This window comes from Lissotriton vulgaris, chromosome 5, assembly GCF_964263255.1.
Source record: "Lissotriton vulgaris chromosome 5, aLisVul1.2, whole genome shotgun sequence".
NCBI classification, from domain to species: domain Eukaryota; kingdom Metazoa; phylum Chordata; class Amphibia; order Caudata; family Salamandridae; genus Lissotriton; species Lissotriton vulgaris.
In genome coordinates, this window is record NC_141693.1 from 21,067,783 (window position 1) to 21,083,555 (window position 15,773).

The following is a 15,773-nucleotide window of genomic DNA, read 5'->3' on the forward strand; positions in this document are numbered from 1 at the left end:
CACAACCCAGAGCGTCCGCCTCCCCCCATTATTTTCCAAAGCCTCCGAGATCATCTGCGGCGTACCCCTCTCTCATCCCAACGTTGTTCAACATTACATGGCCCCCGCTCGCACACGTAGCCCGACAGCACGACCTCAACATAATCTCCTACGCCAACGACACTCAGCTGATTGTCTCCCTCACCAAGGACCCCATCAGCGCCAAAGCCAACCTCCACGAAGGAATGAAGGCCGCCGCTGACTGGATGAAGACCAGCCGTCTGAAGCTGAACTCGGACAAGAAGGAGGTCCTCATCCTCAGCTACACCCCTTAAGCCTGGGACGACTTCTGGTGGCTGATGGCACTGGGGACAGCCCTGACACCCACCGACCACTCACGCAACCTGGGAATCATCCTCGATTCAACGCTCTCAATGACAAAGCAAGTCAACGCCGTCTCCTCCTCCTGCTTCAACACCCTCCGCAGGATCTACAGATGGATCCCAACAGATACAAGAAAGACAGTCGCTCAGGCCCTCGTCAGCAGCAGACTCTACTACGGAAACGCCCTCTACGCGGGAGCCCCGACCAAGCTCATCAATCAACGCATCCAAAACGCCTCGGCACGACTGATCCTCGACATACCACGCCAAGGCCACATCAACCCCCACCTGAGAAACCTGCACTGGCTCCCCGTCAACAAGAGGATAACCTTCAAGCTCCTCATCCACACACACAAAGCACTTCACAAGACTGGCTCAACCTCCCTCAACAAACGGCTCTCCTTCTACACCCCCAACCGCCAACTACGCTCCGTGACCTCTCACTCGCCACCGTCCCGCGCATCCGAAGAACAACCACTGGCGGAGGATCCTTCTCCCACCTCGCCGCCAAGACATGGAACATCCTCCCCGTCCAACTATGACAGACCCAAGACCTGCTGACCTTCAGGAGGATACTCAAGACCTGGCTCTAGGATCAGTAACCCCCCCCCCCCCCCCCCAGCTCCTTGAAACCCTCGCCGGTATGTAGTGCGCTTTGCAAATGATTGATTGTCACTTCATTACACAAGAGTGAGTGATGCACAGAAGCTCTCTACAGTTTGTCTCTGAACCATCCCTCACAGGTGAGTATTTGTGAGCTCATGGGGCCATGACGTCACTTCCTGCGAGGCCCTCCTAGTGAAAGTCCGCGGTGTATATAAACGCATGAAATAAATCAAATAAAACCACACCGGAAAACGGCCAGGCAGGTGGCCGGGTGGTCGTAGAGCCGGTCCAGCAGCGCCGGGCTCAGCTCCTGCAGGAACTCGTGCAGGTTCTTGCAGCGCAGGTGCACGCGCTCCAGCTTCATGCTGCCGCCGCGGCATGGGGCAGCGCCGAGGCCGCTCCGAGGGGCCTCCCGGACACCCTGCGCCTGGGGCCGGGGTCACTCCTGCGGCTAGAGGGACTGAGCACAGCCGGTGAGAACTCCAGGAGCCTCACAACCAATCAGATACCACGAAACATCTACTGTCAGCGATGGTAGACTGTCTTGGCTGCTGATTCGAGCCAAGAATGATTCTCTCTGATTGGCTAGTGGAACTTTAGCGATAGGATTGGTGGCTGAGGGAGTTGCTCAGATCGTGTTGTGCCCTTTGATTGGTTGTTGGAATCCCGTCAGTTGCTCATTGGCTGTCTCCCTGACTCGCAGAGTACACATGTCCCCGGCATGTTATGTGCCCGCTGCGCGTCTCTTCCTGTCCTCGGGCGGACTCGGTCTCTGTCCCGGGAGCTGTCACCGATCCGCGATACCCGAACACAGGCAGCCGCAGGTCTCCAGCGACACCCCCCCCCGCCCTGACGGATGCTGGTGAGTAGACTAAGCTTGAGCTGCATTGACCCTGCTGTTCGACTCCGCCCCTCAGCAGCGTCTGTGGCGCTGCTCACCGCCGAGAACCACCCGGCCCGTACTGATCCAAACTACGTCATCACCAGTGGTCCTTCAGTGTCATCTCATGCGCCTGGCTAAACTGTCACCTGCTAGTTTATTACCAATAAATCTCTTTATGCCTCCCAACAGCTGTCTTTTCTCCCTCCCTCCACCTGGGCATTCTGAGGTCCCTTCTTTGCAACAAACAGGCCATTGCAATTCTTTTCTGTTTCTATCTCTTCCTTGAGTGACTTTACATCTTGTACATTTGCAAGTTTTTCTGTTTGTATCTTTTATGTAACACATGTAATCCTAAGTCCTTATGTATCGCAACTGGTTCTTATGTAAAGCGCTCTGAAACCTTCGGGTAATGTTTGCCCTATATAAAACCACATTAAATAAATAAAAAACATAGTAAAAGAGATCAAACCTGCTTAACCTCACGTGGTTCTGCGCAGATCATTCAGAGTGAGATGTACCAAGCGTGTTTGGGTTCGCCCAAGGCTTGATTGGCGAATGTAAAAAACACCTTTTCTGATGTAAAAAGTAAAAGTGCGGTTCAGTAACCTGTTAAAGTATCGTAGTCTGTTGATTGGGCGTGTTTGGGGCGCCAATGCCATATAGTGATTCACATTAGTACGTTTGAATGTTTTGCAACTGAATTGCGGTTGCAAAATATTAGCAATTTACCAACAACTCTAAGTTGATGGTAACGCGTTTGCAACCGCTTTCCACTTTTGAGAATGGTTGAAAAAATATTAAGAGCATGCAGTGGTAAAAAGTGAAGCTTCAAAATGTCATTTTTTTTTTTGTAAACGCTCATTAAAAATAAATGCTTTTATTTAAATGAGCCCATCAGGTAACCATCCCTCTGACAGCAGCAAATCATAGTGGATCTTAATAACAATTTTTTTTTAGTTTTATATAGCGAGTAGTTGTTGCAAAGGTATAAACGCACTTTAAGTGAGCACCAGTTGTGTTACAGACGGATACATTCCTTATGTTAGGCTGAGGGAGATTCTGTGATTTGCCCAGTATCACAGGATGTTTAAAGTCCCTGCCAGCTTTGAGGTTGACCATTCTATCTGTTAGGCCACAACTTGGGACCTGCCTTACTGATGTTCATGAGAGAGTTCTATTTGTGACTCACTATGAATCGCTAATGACACTCAAAAGTGTTTCATACTTGAGGAATAGCGATTTCCTACTTTTGATACGAGGAAAATCGCAATTAGGTAATCGCTATTCCTGGTATCATACATCTAGCCCTTAATCTTCTCATGCATATTAAAAAAAAAAATCCTTCTGTAGTGTGACTGGTGCTCATGTAAAGTGCTCAAACACCTTTGTGTCAAGATTACTGTAGAAGAATGAAGACTCCAGAGAGGTGAGTAAACGTCTTTATTCTACGATCCTCCAGCACCAACTGACATGACATCAACATTCTAAGGGAAGCTTTGTGCCAACGTTGTGCAGATGGAAGGTTCCAGGGGGAGGGAAAACGGAGGGGAGAGGGAGAGGAAGAGAAAGGGCAGGAGGGCTTAAGTGCATGTAACTACAACAATGCTAATGTGGAAATAGATTACAACACACCTCCCGTACAAGGGAAAATCAAACAAGAAGATAATAAATACAGTAAGAAAACTGAGCATGGGGTACTGAATGACTCGCCATACATAAGGATGTCGTCCTGGAAACACAGAAATTTGTCAGTGCCCTGCAGTATATGCTGCATGACACGCTGGAAAACTGCTGCAGCTGTGCTAATCCGAAAGGCATTCAGCTATATTGGTATGCAACAAATGGGGTTATGGCAGACGTGAGAACCCTTGAGTCAGGGTGTAGGACTACCTGGTGGTACACCGCTGAAAGATCCAGAACGCTAATGTACTTGGCTCCCTGAATGACGCTGAGCATCTCATTTATGTTGGGGAGGGGATGTCTGTCCACCCAGATGTTTGCCTTTAGATCTCTCAAGTCGACACACAACCTGATGCTCTTTGGATGCTATAATGATGGGGGCAACCCACTCAGAACATTCAATCCTTTCAATGCTCCCATTGGATTCTAGTTTATCCAATTCCTTTTTTAAAGTGTCCCGTACTAGAAATGGGACTGACCTTGCTTTGTGTACAACTGGTTTGTAATTATCTTTCAATTTTATTTTGTGGACGTAGCCTTTGAATAAGCCCAATTTGTTGGAAAAAACGTCAGGAATTTTTTTACAAATATTTAACCCAGTCATGGATTCATCTACAATATAGACTGGCTCAGGGACATTGGGATCTAACTTGATTCCAAGTTCTTTTTGATGTTTCCACCCTAGTAGGTTTGAACCTGCTTCAGTTATGTATACATTCCCAGTGGTGGATCTATCTTTGAACCCAATCTGCATGACTAACATTCCTACCAAAGGTATGGGGTCATTGTTGTAACTCCTGGGTTTACATCAGGGGGAAGAAAGGTATATTGTTTGTTCTTCTAGTTCTCAACAAAATACGACTCATTAATCAGCGTAAACGGGGAGCATGAATCTGCAAACACTGTAAAAGCAACCTCATCCAAAAGTATATTACATGTGGGGTAGTTGTTGTAGACTCCTATGTTGTCAGCAATGTGAAAAAGTATGTCTTCACTATGATTGTCTTCACAGTTAACTAAGTGAGTGACATTCCTTTGCATGTCTTTGCAAACTTTCGAGAAATGTCCTCTTTTATTGCATTTCTTTCATAATACACCTCTGACTGGACACCTGATATCATTGGCTAAATTACTGGGATTTCCGCACCTGAAACATTTAAACTTTGTATGCTCGTTCTTTTGCTTAATACTCTCAGTGGTGACAGGTTTGTTTTGTTTCTCTAAAACCGTGTGCACATATTTATCACTAACCTGTTTGACAGCATCTCCTTCATTTCCATCATGCAATAGGCAGTGTGTTCTATGCTTTTTATAATATTGATGGCCTTTTTAGGTCTCGCCTGTCGATGCGCATGCGCATCGAGCAAGGCGAGAGTATTGGGACTTATCCGCTCTTTATCCACACTGCAAGGAATCGTGGCGATTCCTTGCAGTGCCCGTGACTTTTAAGCTCAATGCGCATGCGCATTGAGCTTAAAAGCGCGTGCACGTCCGTCTTTGTTTACCCGCTCCGCCCCCTCCCCGCCGTCTCGCATTTCGCAATGCCCTCCTAACAACACACACACCCTCTCCGCCCCCTCCCCGCCATGCAACTGGTTCTTATGTAAAGCGCTCTGAAACCTTCGGGTAATGTTTGCCCTATATAAAACCACATTAAATAAATAAAAAACATAGTAAAAGAGATCAAACCTGCTTAACCTCACGTGGTTCTGCGCAGATCATTCAGAGTGAGATGTACCAAGCGTGTTTGGGTTCGCCCAAGGCTTGATTGGCGAATGTAAAAAACACCTTTTCTGATGTAAAAAGTAAAAGTGCGGTTCAGTAACCTGTTAAAGTATCGTAGTCTGTTGATTGGGCGTGTTTGGGGCGCCAATGCCATATAGTGATTCACATTAGTACGTTTGAATGTTTTGCAACTGAATTGCGGTTGCAAAATATTAGCAATTTACCAACAACTCTAAGTTGATGGTAACGCGTTTGCAACCGCTTTCCACTTTTGAGAATGGTTGAAAAAATATTAAGAGCATGCAGTGGTAAAAAGTGAAGCTTCAAAATGTCATTTTTTTTTTTTTGTAAACGCTCATTAAAAATAAATGCTTTTATTTAAATGAGCCCATCAGGTAACCATCCCTCTGACAGCAGCAAATCATAGTGGATCTTAATAACAATTTTTTTTTAGTTTTATATAGCGAGTAGTTGTTGCAAAGGTATAAACGCACTTTAAGTGAGCACCAGTTGTGTTACAGACGGATACATTCCTTATGTTAGGCTGAGGGAGATTCTGTGATTTGCCCAGTATCACAGGATGTTTAAAGTCCCTGCCAGCTTTGAGGTTGACCATTCTATCTGTTAGGCCACAACTTGGGACCTGCCTTACTGATGTTCATGAGAGAGTTCTATTTGTAACTCACTATGAATCGCTAATGACACTCAAAAGTGTTTCATACTTGAGGAATAGCGATTTCCTACTTTTGATACGAGGAAAATCGCAATTAGGTAATCGCTATTCCTGGTATCATACATCTAGCCCTTAATCTTCTCATGCATATTAAAAAAAAAAAATCCTTCTGTAGTGTGACTGGTGCTCATGTAAAGTGCTCAAACACCTTTGTGTCAAGATTACTGTAGAAGAATGAAGACTCCAGAGAGGTGAGTAAACGTCTTTATTCTACGATCCTCCAGCACCAACTGACATGACATCAACATTCTAAGGGAAGCTTTGTGCCAACGTTGTGCAGATGGAAGGTTCCAGGGGGAGGGAAAACGGAGGGGAGAGGGAGAGGAAGAGAAAGGGCAGGAGGGCTTAAGTGCATGTAACTACAACAATGCTAATGTGGAAATAGATTACAACACACCTCCCGTACAAGGGAAAATCAAACAAGAAGATAATAAATACAGTAAGAAAACTGAGCATGGGGTACTGAATGACTCGCCATACATAAGGATGTCGTCCTGGAAACACAGAAATTTGTCAGTGCCCTGCAGTATATGCTGCATGACACGCTGGAAAACTGCTGCAGCTGTGCTAATCCGAAAGGCATTCAGCTATATTGGTATGCAACAAATGGGGTTATGGCAGACGTGAGAACCCTTGAGTCAGGGTGTAGGACTACCTGGTGCTACACCGCTGAAAGATCCAGAACGCTAATGTACTTGGCTCCCTGAATGACGCTGAGCATCTCATTTATGTTGGGGAGGGGATGTCTGTCCACCCAGATGTTTGCCTTTAGATCTCTCAAGTCGACACACAACCTGATGCTCTTTGGATGCTATAATGATGGGGGCAACCCACTCAGAACATTCAATCCTTTCAATGCTCCCATTGGATTCTAGTTTATCCAATTCCTTTTTTAAAGTGTCCCGTACTAGAAATGGGACTGACCTTGCTTTGTGTACAACTGGTTTGTAATTATCTTTCAATTTTATTTTGTGGACGTAGCCTTTGAATAAGCCCAATTTGTTGGAAAAAACGTCAGGAATTTTTTTACAAATATTTAACCCAGTCATGGATTCATCTACAATATAGACTGGCTCAGGGACATTGGGATCTAACTTGATTCCAAGTTCTTTTTGATGTTTCCACCCTAGTAGGTTTGAACCTGCTTCAGTTATGTATACATTCCCAGTGGTGGATCTATCTTTGAACCCAATCTGCATGACTAACATTCCTACCAAAGGTATGGGGTCATTGTTGTAACTCCTGGGTTTACATCAGGGGGAAGAAAGGTATATTGTTTGTTCTTCTAGTTCTCAACAAAATACGACTCATTAATCAGCGTAAACGGGGAGCATGAATCTGCAAACACTGTAAAAGCAACCTCATCCAAAAGTATATTACATGTGGGGTAGTTGTTGTAGACTCCTATGTTGTCAGCAATGTGAAAAAGTATGTCTTCACTATGATTGTCTTCACAGTTAACTAAGTGAGTGACATTCCTTTGCATGTCTTTGCAAACTTTCGAGAAATGTCCTCTTTTATTGCATTTCTTTCATAATACACCTCTGACTGGACACCTGATATCATTGGCTAAATTACTGGGATTTCCGCACCTGAAACATTTAAACTTTGTATGCTCGTTCTTTTGCTTAATACTCTCAGTGGTGACAGGTTTGTTTTGTTTCTCTAAAACCGTGTGCACATATTTATCACTAACCTGTTTGACAGCATCTCCTTCATTTCCATCATGCAATAGGCAGTGTGTTCTATGCTTTTTATAATATTGATGGCCTTTTTAGGTCTCGCCTGTCGATGCGCATCGAGCAAGGCGAGAGTATTGGGACTTATCCGCTCTTTATCCACACTGCAAGGAATCGTGGCGATTCCTTGCAGTGCCCGTGACTTTTAAGCTCAATGCGCATGCGCATTGAGCTTAAAAGCGCGTGCACGTCCGTCTTTGTTTACCCGCTCCGCCCCCTCCCCGCCGTCTCGCATTTCGCAATGCCCTCCTAACAACACACACACCCTCTCCGCCCCCTCCCCGCCATGTCTGCCCCCTTCCCGCCGTCTCGCATTTCGCAATGCCCTCCTAACACACACACCCTCTCCCCCGCTCCGCCCCCTCCCCGCCGTGTCGCATTTCTCCTCCCCCCTCCCCTCTCTCGCCGCATGCCGCACTTTAACTTAAAATATGGTGGCACCTTTAGATTTACAAAAAAGCGTGGCGCTTGCTCCCCCGTTCCCCGCCTTGGCTACAGCTGTTTAGGTCACGCTTTATTTTTACAATAGGCGCTCAAAAAACCAAATTCCACGGGGCTGTCCTTATTATCCATCAGCAGCCGTTCTATTTTTACCTTAATCCAAGGCCCGCCCTCCCTGCCGATATCGTGCTCTCCAACAAGGCACCTTCCAAGCAACATGGCAGTAGCTTAAGTCTAGGTCTCCCACAGGCAGGAGGGCTCGAGGTGCACTGCAATCCAGTGCAAGGGGTCACAACCAAGACATGAGAAGCTTCTTTCACCTACAGGTTCTACCATCAGAGACCATGCAGACCGCTCTTAACTAAATCCAAGTAAGCGCCAGAGCCATTGAGAGACCTGCAACGGCACTGCACAAGCCTCCGGTGGTTCTGTGGGTCTGACTGTTAGTTCATATAAGCAAAGCTTCAACTTTCTTGTACATAGTGTGGGAGAGAATCGCTTTTAGTGGTACAGAAGTTTGTTATCCACCAAGCATCAAATTAATGTTGCAGCAAAAGTGATAGAAAGTGGGTTGTTGTTTTTTGGGATTTCCAAACTTTCATGTCTCAGTGATAATGCAGTCTTCCGTTGTGCACAATACATTGTTCTGCAGTTTATGCCTATCATGTGCAGTCCAGGTGGGAAAGCAACATGTCAGGTTTGTTGTGTTAGTGAGTGGAGTACCCTCTGAGTAGCAGGTGTCTTTTCGCAGCAGCTTAGGGCACTGCTTGCAATTTACTTAATCTCCCCGGCTCGCCCCAACAAAACTTCCCGCCCCGGAATCTGCATTTAAATAACTGTAGGCGTTTCCAGGCAGGCTAACAGCTCTCATGGCTCTAGTGCTTTGCACACCAGAAACTGGGTAAAAGTGAACTTTAATACAGTGTTAGCTGCACAACATCGCCATGCTTTCTCTTTTCCTAGTGACAAAGTCAGCCTGCCTATTGCGCGCTTTTTTAATAACACTTCTCAGCACGTTGTTCATTTTACGAGCGCAGCACTTTCTCTTCTCCCAGGGACAAAATCAGCCTGCCTTTTGCGCGCTTGTTTAATAACTCTTATCAGCACACTGCTCATTCACAAGCGCCGTGCTTTCTCTTTTCCCCGTGACAAAATCAGCCTGCCTATTGCAGCTCCTCCCACCCACGCTGCCAGGTTAAGGAGACCAGGCCTTTGTAATCTGCTAGGCCGCGTGGGACATTCCTTGCTGCTAGACCCCTTAATTGCCCTCTTGGACCATGACATGCTTCCTCCCTCCTCCCTACTTAAAGAAATGCTCACGATCGGTACCCACCCCGGGAGTGCACAAAACCTTTCCCCTACATGTCCGGCTTCTTGTCTCTATGAGCATGCGCCGTGCGAGGGGGAAGGTGTGCATCCAGAGTGGCCTGTCTGGACTTATTTATATACTTGTGCAGGATATCCTTGTCTTACCAATTCCTTACTCTGCCGACCCCTTTTTCCTACCACTTACCCCTTACGCCGGGTCTTCTGTGGCTGCCTGCGTTGGTGCCCCATCCCCCCAATCCCTTTGGCGCCCTTCACTCACCCTCACCCTCAACTCCTCACTCACCCTCAACCCCTCACCCTCACCCACCCTCAACCCCTCACCCTCAACCCCTCACTCACCCTCACTCTCACTCCTCACTCCCCCTCACCCTCGCTCACCCTCAACCCCTCACCCTCAACCCCTCACTCACCCTCACCCTCACTCACCCTCAACCCCTCACCCTCAACCCCTCACTCACCCTCACTCCTCACTCCCCCTCACCCTCACTCCCCCTCACCCTCACTCACCCTCAACCCCTCACCCTCAACCCCTCACTCACCCTCACCCTCACTCACCCTCACTCACCCTCAACCCCTCACCCTCACTCTCACTCACCCTCACTCACCCTCACTCACCCTCAACCCCTCACCCTCACCCTCACTCACCCTCACTCACCCTCACTCACCCTCACTCACCCTCACTCACCCTCACTCACCCTCACCCTCACTCACCCTCACTCACCCTCACTCACCCTCACCCTCACTCACCCTCAACCCCTCACTCACCCTCACTCACCCTCAACTCCTCAACATCAACCCCTCACCCTCACTCACCCTCACTCACCCCACTCACCCTCACTCACCCTCACTCACCCTCACTCACCCTCACCCTCACTCACCCTCACTCACCCTCACTCACCCTCACTCACCCTCACTCACCCTCACTCACCCTCACTCACCCTCACTCACCCTCACTCACCCTCACTCACCCTCACTCACCCTCACTCACTCTCACTCACCCTCACTCACCCTCACTCACCCTCACTCTCACCCTCACTCTCACCCTCACTCTCACCCTCACTCTCACCCTCACTCTCACCCTCACTCTCACTCACTCACCCTCACTCACCCTCACTCACCCTCACTCACCCTCACTCACCCTCACTCACCCTCACTCACCCTCACTCACCCTCACTCACCCTCACTCACCCTCACTCACCCTCACTCACCCTCACTCACCCTCACTCTCAACCCCTCACCCTCACTCACCCTCAACCCCTCACTCACCCTCACTCACCCTCAACCCCTCACCCTCACACAGTGCAATAGGTCTCGGAGCATTTGAGTTAGAGCTTTTAGAAATGTTTATGGCTTTTTTTTTTTTTAATTCTTTAGCATTGGCTACAGGAAACAAAAATGCTAAAGATTTACAAAAAAACCCATAAACAATTCTAAAAGCACTAACTCTAATGCTGCGAGACCTATTGCATTTCCAATGCTTGTTAAGGTCGGGTGCATCAGCCAAAAGTTTCTTTTAGATTCTTTTTCAGTAGTGCATCTCACCAGTTGATCCCTAAATAGAGATTCAGTTAGTGTACCAAAATCGCATGTGGTAGCTAGGCCTCTCAAAACCGCTATGTAATTAACTACCTTTTCATTTTTTCTCTGCAATCTTGAAAAAAATGTATGTTGTTCTAATACCACATTCAATTTTTCATCAAACTGAATTTCTAATTTCTTAAGGGTGTCATGATAAACATTTTGTTGTATATTCCCCCATCGCATCTTCATTGGTACTTTGATTTTCTTCAGCAAGTTCAGGTAAATCATCATACATTTCTCTGGCATGCTTCCCCAGATTTTGCAAAAGAATGTGTTGCTTACGTACATTCTAGAATCTGTCACCTCCTATAGCTATCAAAAAAGATTCAAGTAGATTAATCCACTTTTTCCAAGGGATGAGTGGTTCACCCTCATCATTCAAGAAAGGAGGAGGTTGAGACATAGCAAAAAGGAAGCCATGTTAAAAGGTAGGAGCAGAGATGCAGGTAAGAACGGTAGAGAAGATAGAACAGGCGTCTCCAACCGGTCGATCGCGAGCTACTGGTAGCTCGCAGATGCCCTGCCAGTAGCTCGCGGCCTGACTTTAACTTTAGTAGCCTATTGATGTCGTTATGTTGATTTTTAGGCCTTTTTTCAGTTTTCTTCTCTGCCGCGGTTGGAACCAACTGCAATTTGAGCCCATCGAGGGCGGGCTGTAGCTGTTGACGTCAGCCAGCACATGGGCAGTGTTGGCTGTCCACGGAGAACCCCTATGGCCTATGCGGGCCTTTTGCTGCCCGCCTTCCTGCCATTATCCTGTGCATTTTGCAGCCGGAGCGGCAGCCTTGACAGCATAATCGGGTCTCCATGCAGGAATACAGGCGAGCAGTGCCAGCCACCTGAAGCAGAACGAGACAGCTATCAGGTTTGTGGCCAAGTGAAACGTTATATTTTTTTAAGTAGATGCCTGGCCATGCCGTTATTCGAGGCATCTGAAACATGACTCGAACAAGTAATACATCAATCTGAAACTCTGATTTAATTTAATCATTAAATTAAAGCAGCGTTTAACAGGCATCTTTTATTTTGAAATAAATTGTGTTCCTTGCACTTTGTTCCTGGCCACAAAACGGAAACGACAAGATAATTGTACATGTCTTTTCATTACATTTTAATTAAATAATCGAAGAAATGTAATGCAAAATTAAGTTACTGGCTCCGGTTTGTGCCCAGGAAGAACTTCAAAGAGGTGCTTTTTTCAAACACAAAATACGTGTAAAACGCATTTAGTCTCAGGATATCATGCGAGTTATTTTATTTAAAATGAAGTGCAAGGCTTCACAATTCACTGCTAATGTAACCCATTTAAAACAGCTCCTCACCCTTGCAGTGGCCATATGTTTCAGAATCTGTTGTAAGCGAGGCCAATAAATTAACTCGTAGACCAGAGCATGGGCCAAGGAAGCTAAGGTCTGAGTCCCCTTCCTTGCGTGAGCAAAGAGTTGAAAATAATGCAAACAGGGTCACAAAAGGCACATAAAATATGATGGAATGTTTTGAAAATGACAATGTTTATTTCTTTCGTATGAACAGCATTTTACAGTACCTACATTGGGAGGCATTTTTAGTAGTAATAACGTTTGAACATGAACCAATCATTGAATACCACCATCCCTGATGATTTATATTTAATAATGAACTAAGTGGCAAGTCATGTGCACCATACATGTGGACCAGGTTATTATTATATGGAACAAATTTAAAGTCTGTTATGAGAGAATTTGTATAGTGCACACCCTGAACTCCGGCATTTCAAGGTCTGGTCATGTCATGATGTAGAAAAAGGGGGTATGATGTAATAAAATAATTGCATTGCAGCATTTGTTTATAATGCTTACTACCCTGCAAGCCAATCCAGGTAGGGTCTGTGGTCAGAAAGGTGTTGTCTTTATTTTTTGAGCCTATGTGGGAAGTGTTCCATGTTGTGTGTGATGATCACTGAGGTTCTATAACCGAGTTATGGAACGTAGTAGTGAGGTGGATGAAAAGGTGTGAGAGACAGATGTACAGGTTATGGTTTTTAGTATGAAATTTCTAGTTTTAGTATGATTTCTTATGATTGAAGTTTCTTAGCTCATTATGGCAGAGGTCAGGAGTACACAGTTTGTTGAAGAGGAAAGCGAGGACTAATAACAGGCTCTGGTTTCATATTGTGCATTGCAGACACTAAATAGCTGTCTGTTAATCCCTCGTCAATGAAGCTGGGTGTGGAGGGACTTTGGGAATAATGTACAAGCTGCTTGGCCTTTAGTAGCTCGCAATGATTTTCACGGATCAGAAGTAGCTCACACCGCAGAAAAGGTTGGAGACCCCTGAGATAGAAGAAGTGAAAAAATAGAGGTTGATAATAGTGAAAGAGAAAACACAAAGGTTTACAGTGGTAAGATGCAATGATGGATACGAGGAGTGTGAAGCAGTTCAACTGAAAACTGAAAACTGCCTATAAGTAACAATAGGGCACCAGAAAGTGTAATTGTAAATAGTAATGATGCCTGAAAGTTGTGCCTGTCAACGAATAGAAGGCACGCAGTATATAGTAGGGAAATTACAATATCTTGTAGAAAGTAACTTGTGAAAGCTGTGCCTATCGGCGAAAACAAGGCACACAACAAGGCTGCGGTAGAAGCAGAATGCAGGGCGTAGAACCCAGGGTCACTGGAGAACACTCTGAGGTAAAATGAAAGGGAGAATTCCAATAGCGCAGTGCTCAGGGAGAGGACGGCAGTCAATCAGCAGAACAGACGTTTGATAAAGAGCCACAGACGTCCTACACTAAGTGTACATTTCTCCTCAGGCAAGCGTTAATTAACTGAACGAGAGTCAGTCAGCTGAGCAGCCAGGTGTCATGAAACCTAGACGTCCGACGCTAACTGCGCTATTCCCCTCAGGTTCCCTCAGGGAAAACACACACGGGAAACTGTGTGCTCCAGATCAGCACACATGACTTCAATCAGGACGGAGCAAAGCCCAAAATCATCTCAAAATGCATTGAAAAATAATGTGCCACATCACTCAGCAACAGCTGAGAAATGACAAAACCATAAGGCTGGCAGTTGACCAGGAGAATAGCATGTGTAAACTCCTTCGAAGACCACCGCCCAAAAGAAGCAGTTCTGAAGGCAAAGAAGAGTCAATGGAACAACGCTGCCACCTGCTGGGAAGAAGGCAAAAACGCACCTCAAATCTCCTCAGCTGACGGGCCTGTCAGTTGCACTCGGTGATCAGCTGGGTGAAGCCGTCCGAGTTTCCAAAAATCAAACTCCAGACTTGGATAGCACACCCCAGCCACAAACAAGAGGAGCGACGACAACAAGGCTTTGTGGTGAAGCTATTGCCCCTGTGATAATGATGACAAGACACAGGGGATATGGGGCCAAAGTATTTATTAAATGTAATACTTCAGAGCAGGAGAGCGCCGGGCGTGCTGTGTCTTTGGTTGCTCCAGCCGAAATCCGCTTGCACAGCGTGATCCAAAATGGCCGCCATTCGCGCTGCGTGGTGACGTAGCGGTCAACCACTAGAGCGCAACTCTACATATCTCCCCCTTTTTATACCAACCTAGAAACTAACAGTCTCTACATAAATAGAACTACATTTCTTCTCCCGCCAACCCCCACAGACCACGCACGCAACCTGGGAATCATCCTGGACTCCGAGCTCAAAATGGACCGCCAGATCAACTCTGTCTCATCTTCCTGCTTCCACACCCTCCGCCTCCTTCGTAAGACCTTCAAATGGATCCCCCTCGAACACCGAAAGACAGTCACTCACGCCCTGGTCACCAGCAGACTCGACTACGGCAACGCACTCTACGCCGGAATAAACAAAAACCTCATCCGCAAGCTACAGAACATCCAGAACGCCGCCGCAAGACTGGTCCTCAACCTGCCAAAACACTGCCACATCTCCCAGCACCTGCGCACACTCCACTGGCTCCCCGTCGAGGCGAGAATCACCTTTAAGATGCTCACCCACGCACACAAGGCCCTCCACGGCACCGGACCAGCATACCTGAACAGCCGACTCAAATTCCACGCACCCCAAAGGACCCTACGATCAGCCCAGCTTTCCTACGCCGTGGTCCCCCGCACCAGAAAGACCAGATCGGGAGGCCGCTCCTTCTCCTTCCTCGCGGCCAAAGCATGGAACGCCCTTCCGCTCCACCTCAGACAGACAATATCGCTCCCCATCTTCGCAAGAAACCTCAAAACCTGGCTCTTCGACAGACCCCCTCCTTGATGAAATGGAATCTGCACCTCCCCCACCCCTAGCGCCTTGAGAACCTTACGGGTGAGTAGTCGCGCTTTAACAAACTCCTGATTGATTGATTGATTGATTGATTGATTCTCCCAGTTCATAGTCTCGATATCTTGTGGGTCTCACTATCACTCTGCCCCCCGTGTCCATCTTACCGGGGTGGCAGTCACTTCTCTGGGACTGTTCGTTGCTGGACCCACCACTCTGTCCTCTTGTGTACTCTGTCTTTCTCTCCTGGGAGTCTCTCTTCTCTTGGGCATACCTCTGCTCTTGGGACTTCACTGCCCCCTTGCTCTTCTTCCTGTCCTTCAGCTACCGTGCTCCCTTCTCCTTCCGGGCTCACAATGTTATTCTCCTGTGACTTCAGGTCCATCGTTGTTTGCTCTCTGTCTTCAGGGTACCATTGTAGGATCTTATTACACCGGGACATGATATCT

At 46.9% G+C, this 15,773-nt stretch overlaps 2 protein-coding genes across 2 annotated transcripts in view; one reads left to right on the plus strand and one right to left on the minus strand.

The window, feature by feature from the left end:
- GTF2H4 (general transcription factor IIH subunit 4) overlaps window positions 1-1,630 on the minus strand; it is a 62,702-nt gene extending 61,072 nt beyond the window's left edge. The window contains exon 1 of the mRNA XM_086920693.1: window positions 1,214-1,630. Within this exon, the coding sequence (XP_086776819.1) occupies window positions 1,214-1,332 (119 nt within the window). The 5' untranslated portion in view covers window positions 1,333-1,630. The remainder of the gene's footprint in view (window positions 1-1,213) is intronic.
- Window positions 1,631-1,697: 67 nt separating this feature from the next.
- The window catches only part of VARS2 (valyl-tRNA synthetase 2, mitochondrial), a 228,570-nt gene continuing 214,494 nt past the window's right edge, over window positions 1,698-15,773 (plus strand). The window contains exon 1 of the mRNA XM_086920692.1: window positions 1,698-1,830. The gene's annotated coding sequence lies outside the window, so the exon portion shown is untranslated. The remainder of the gene's footprint in view (window positions 1,831-15,773) is intronic.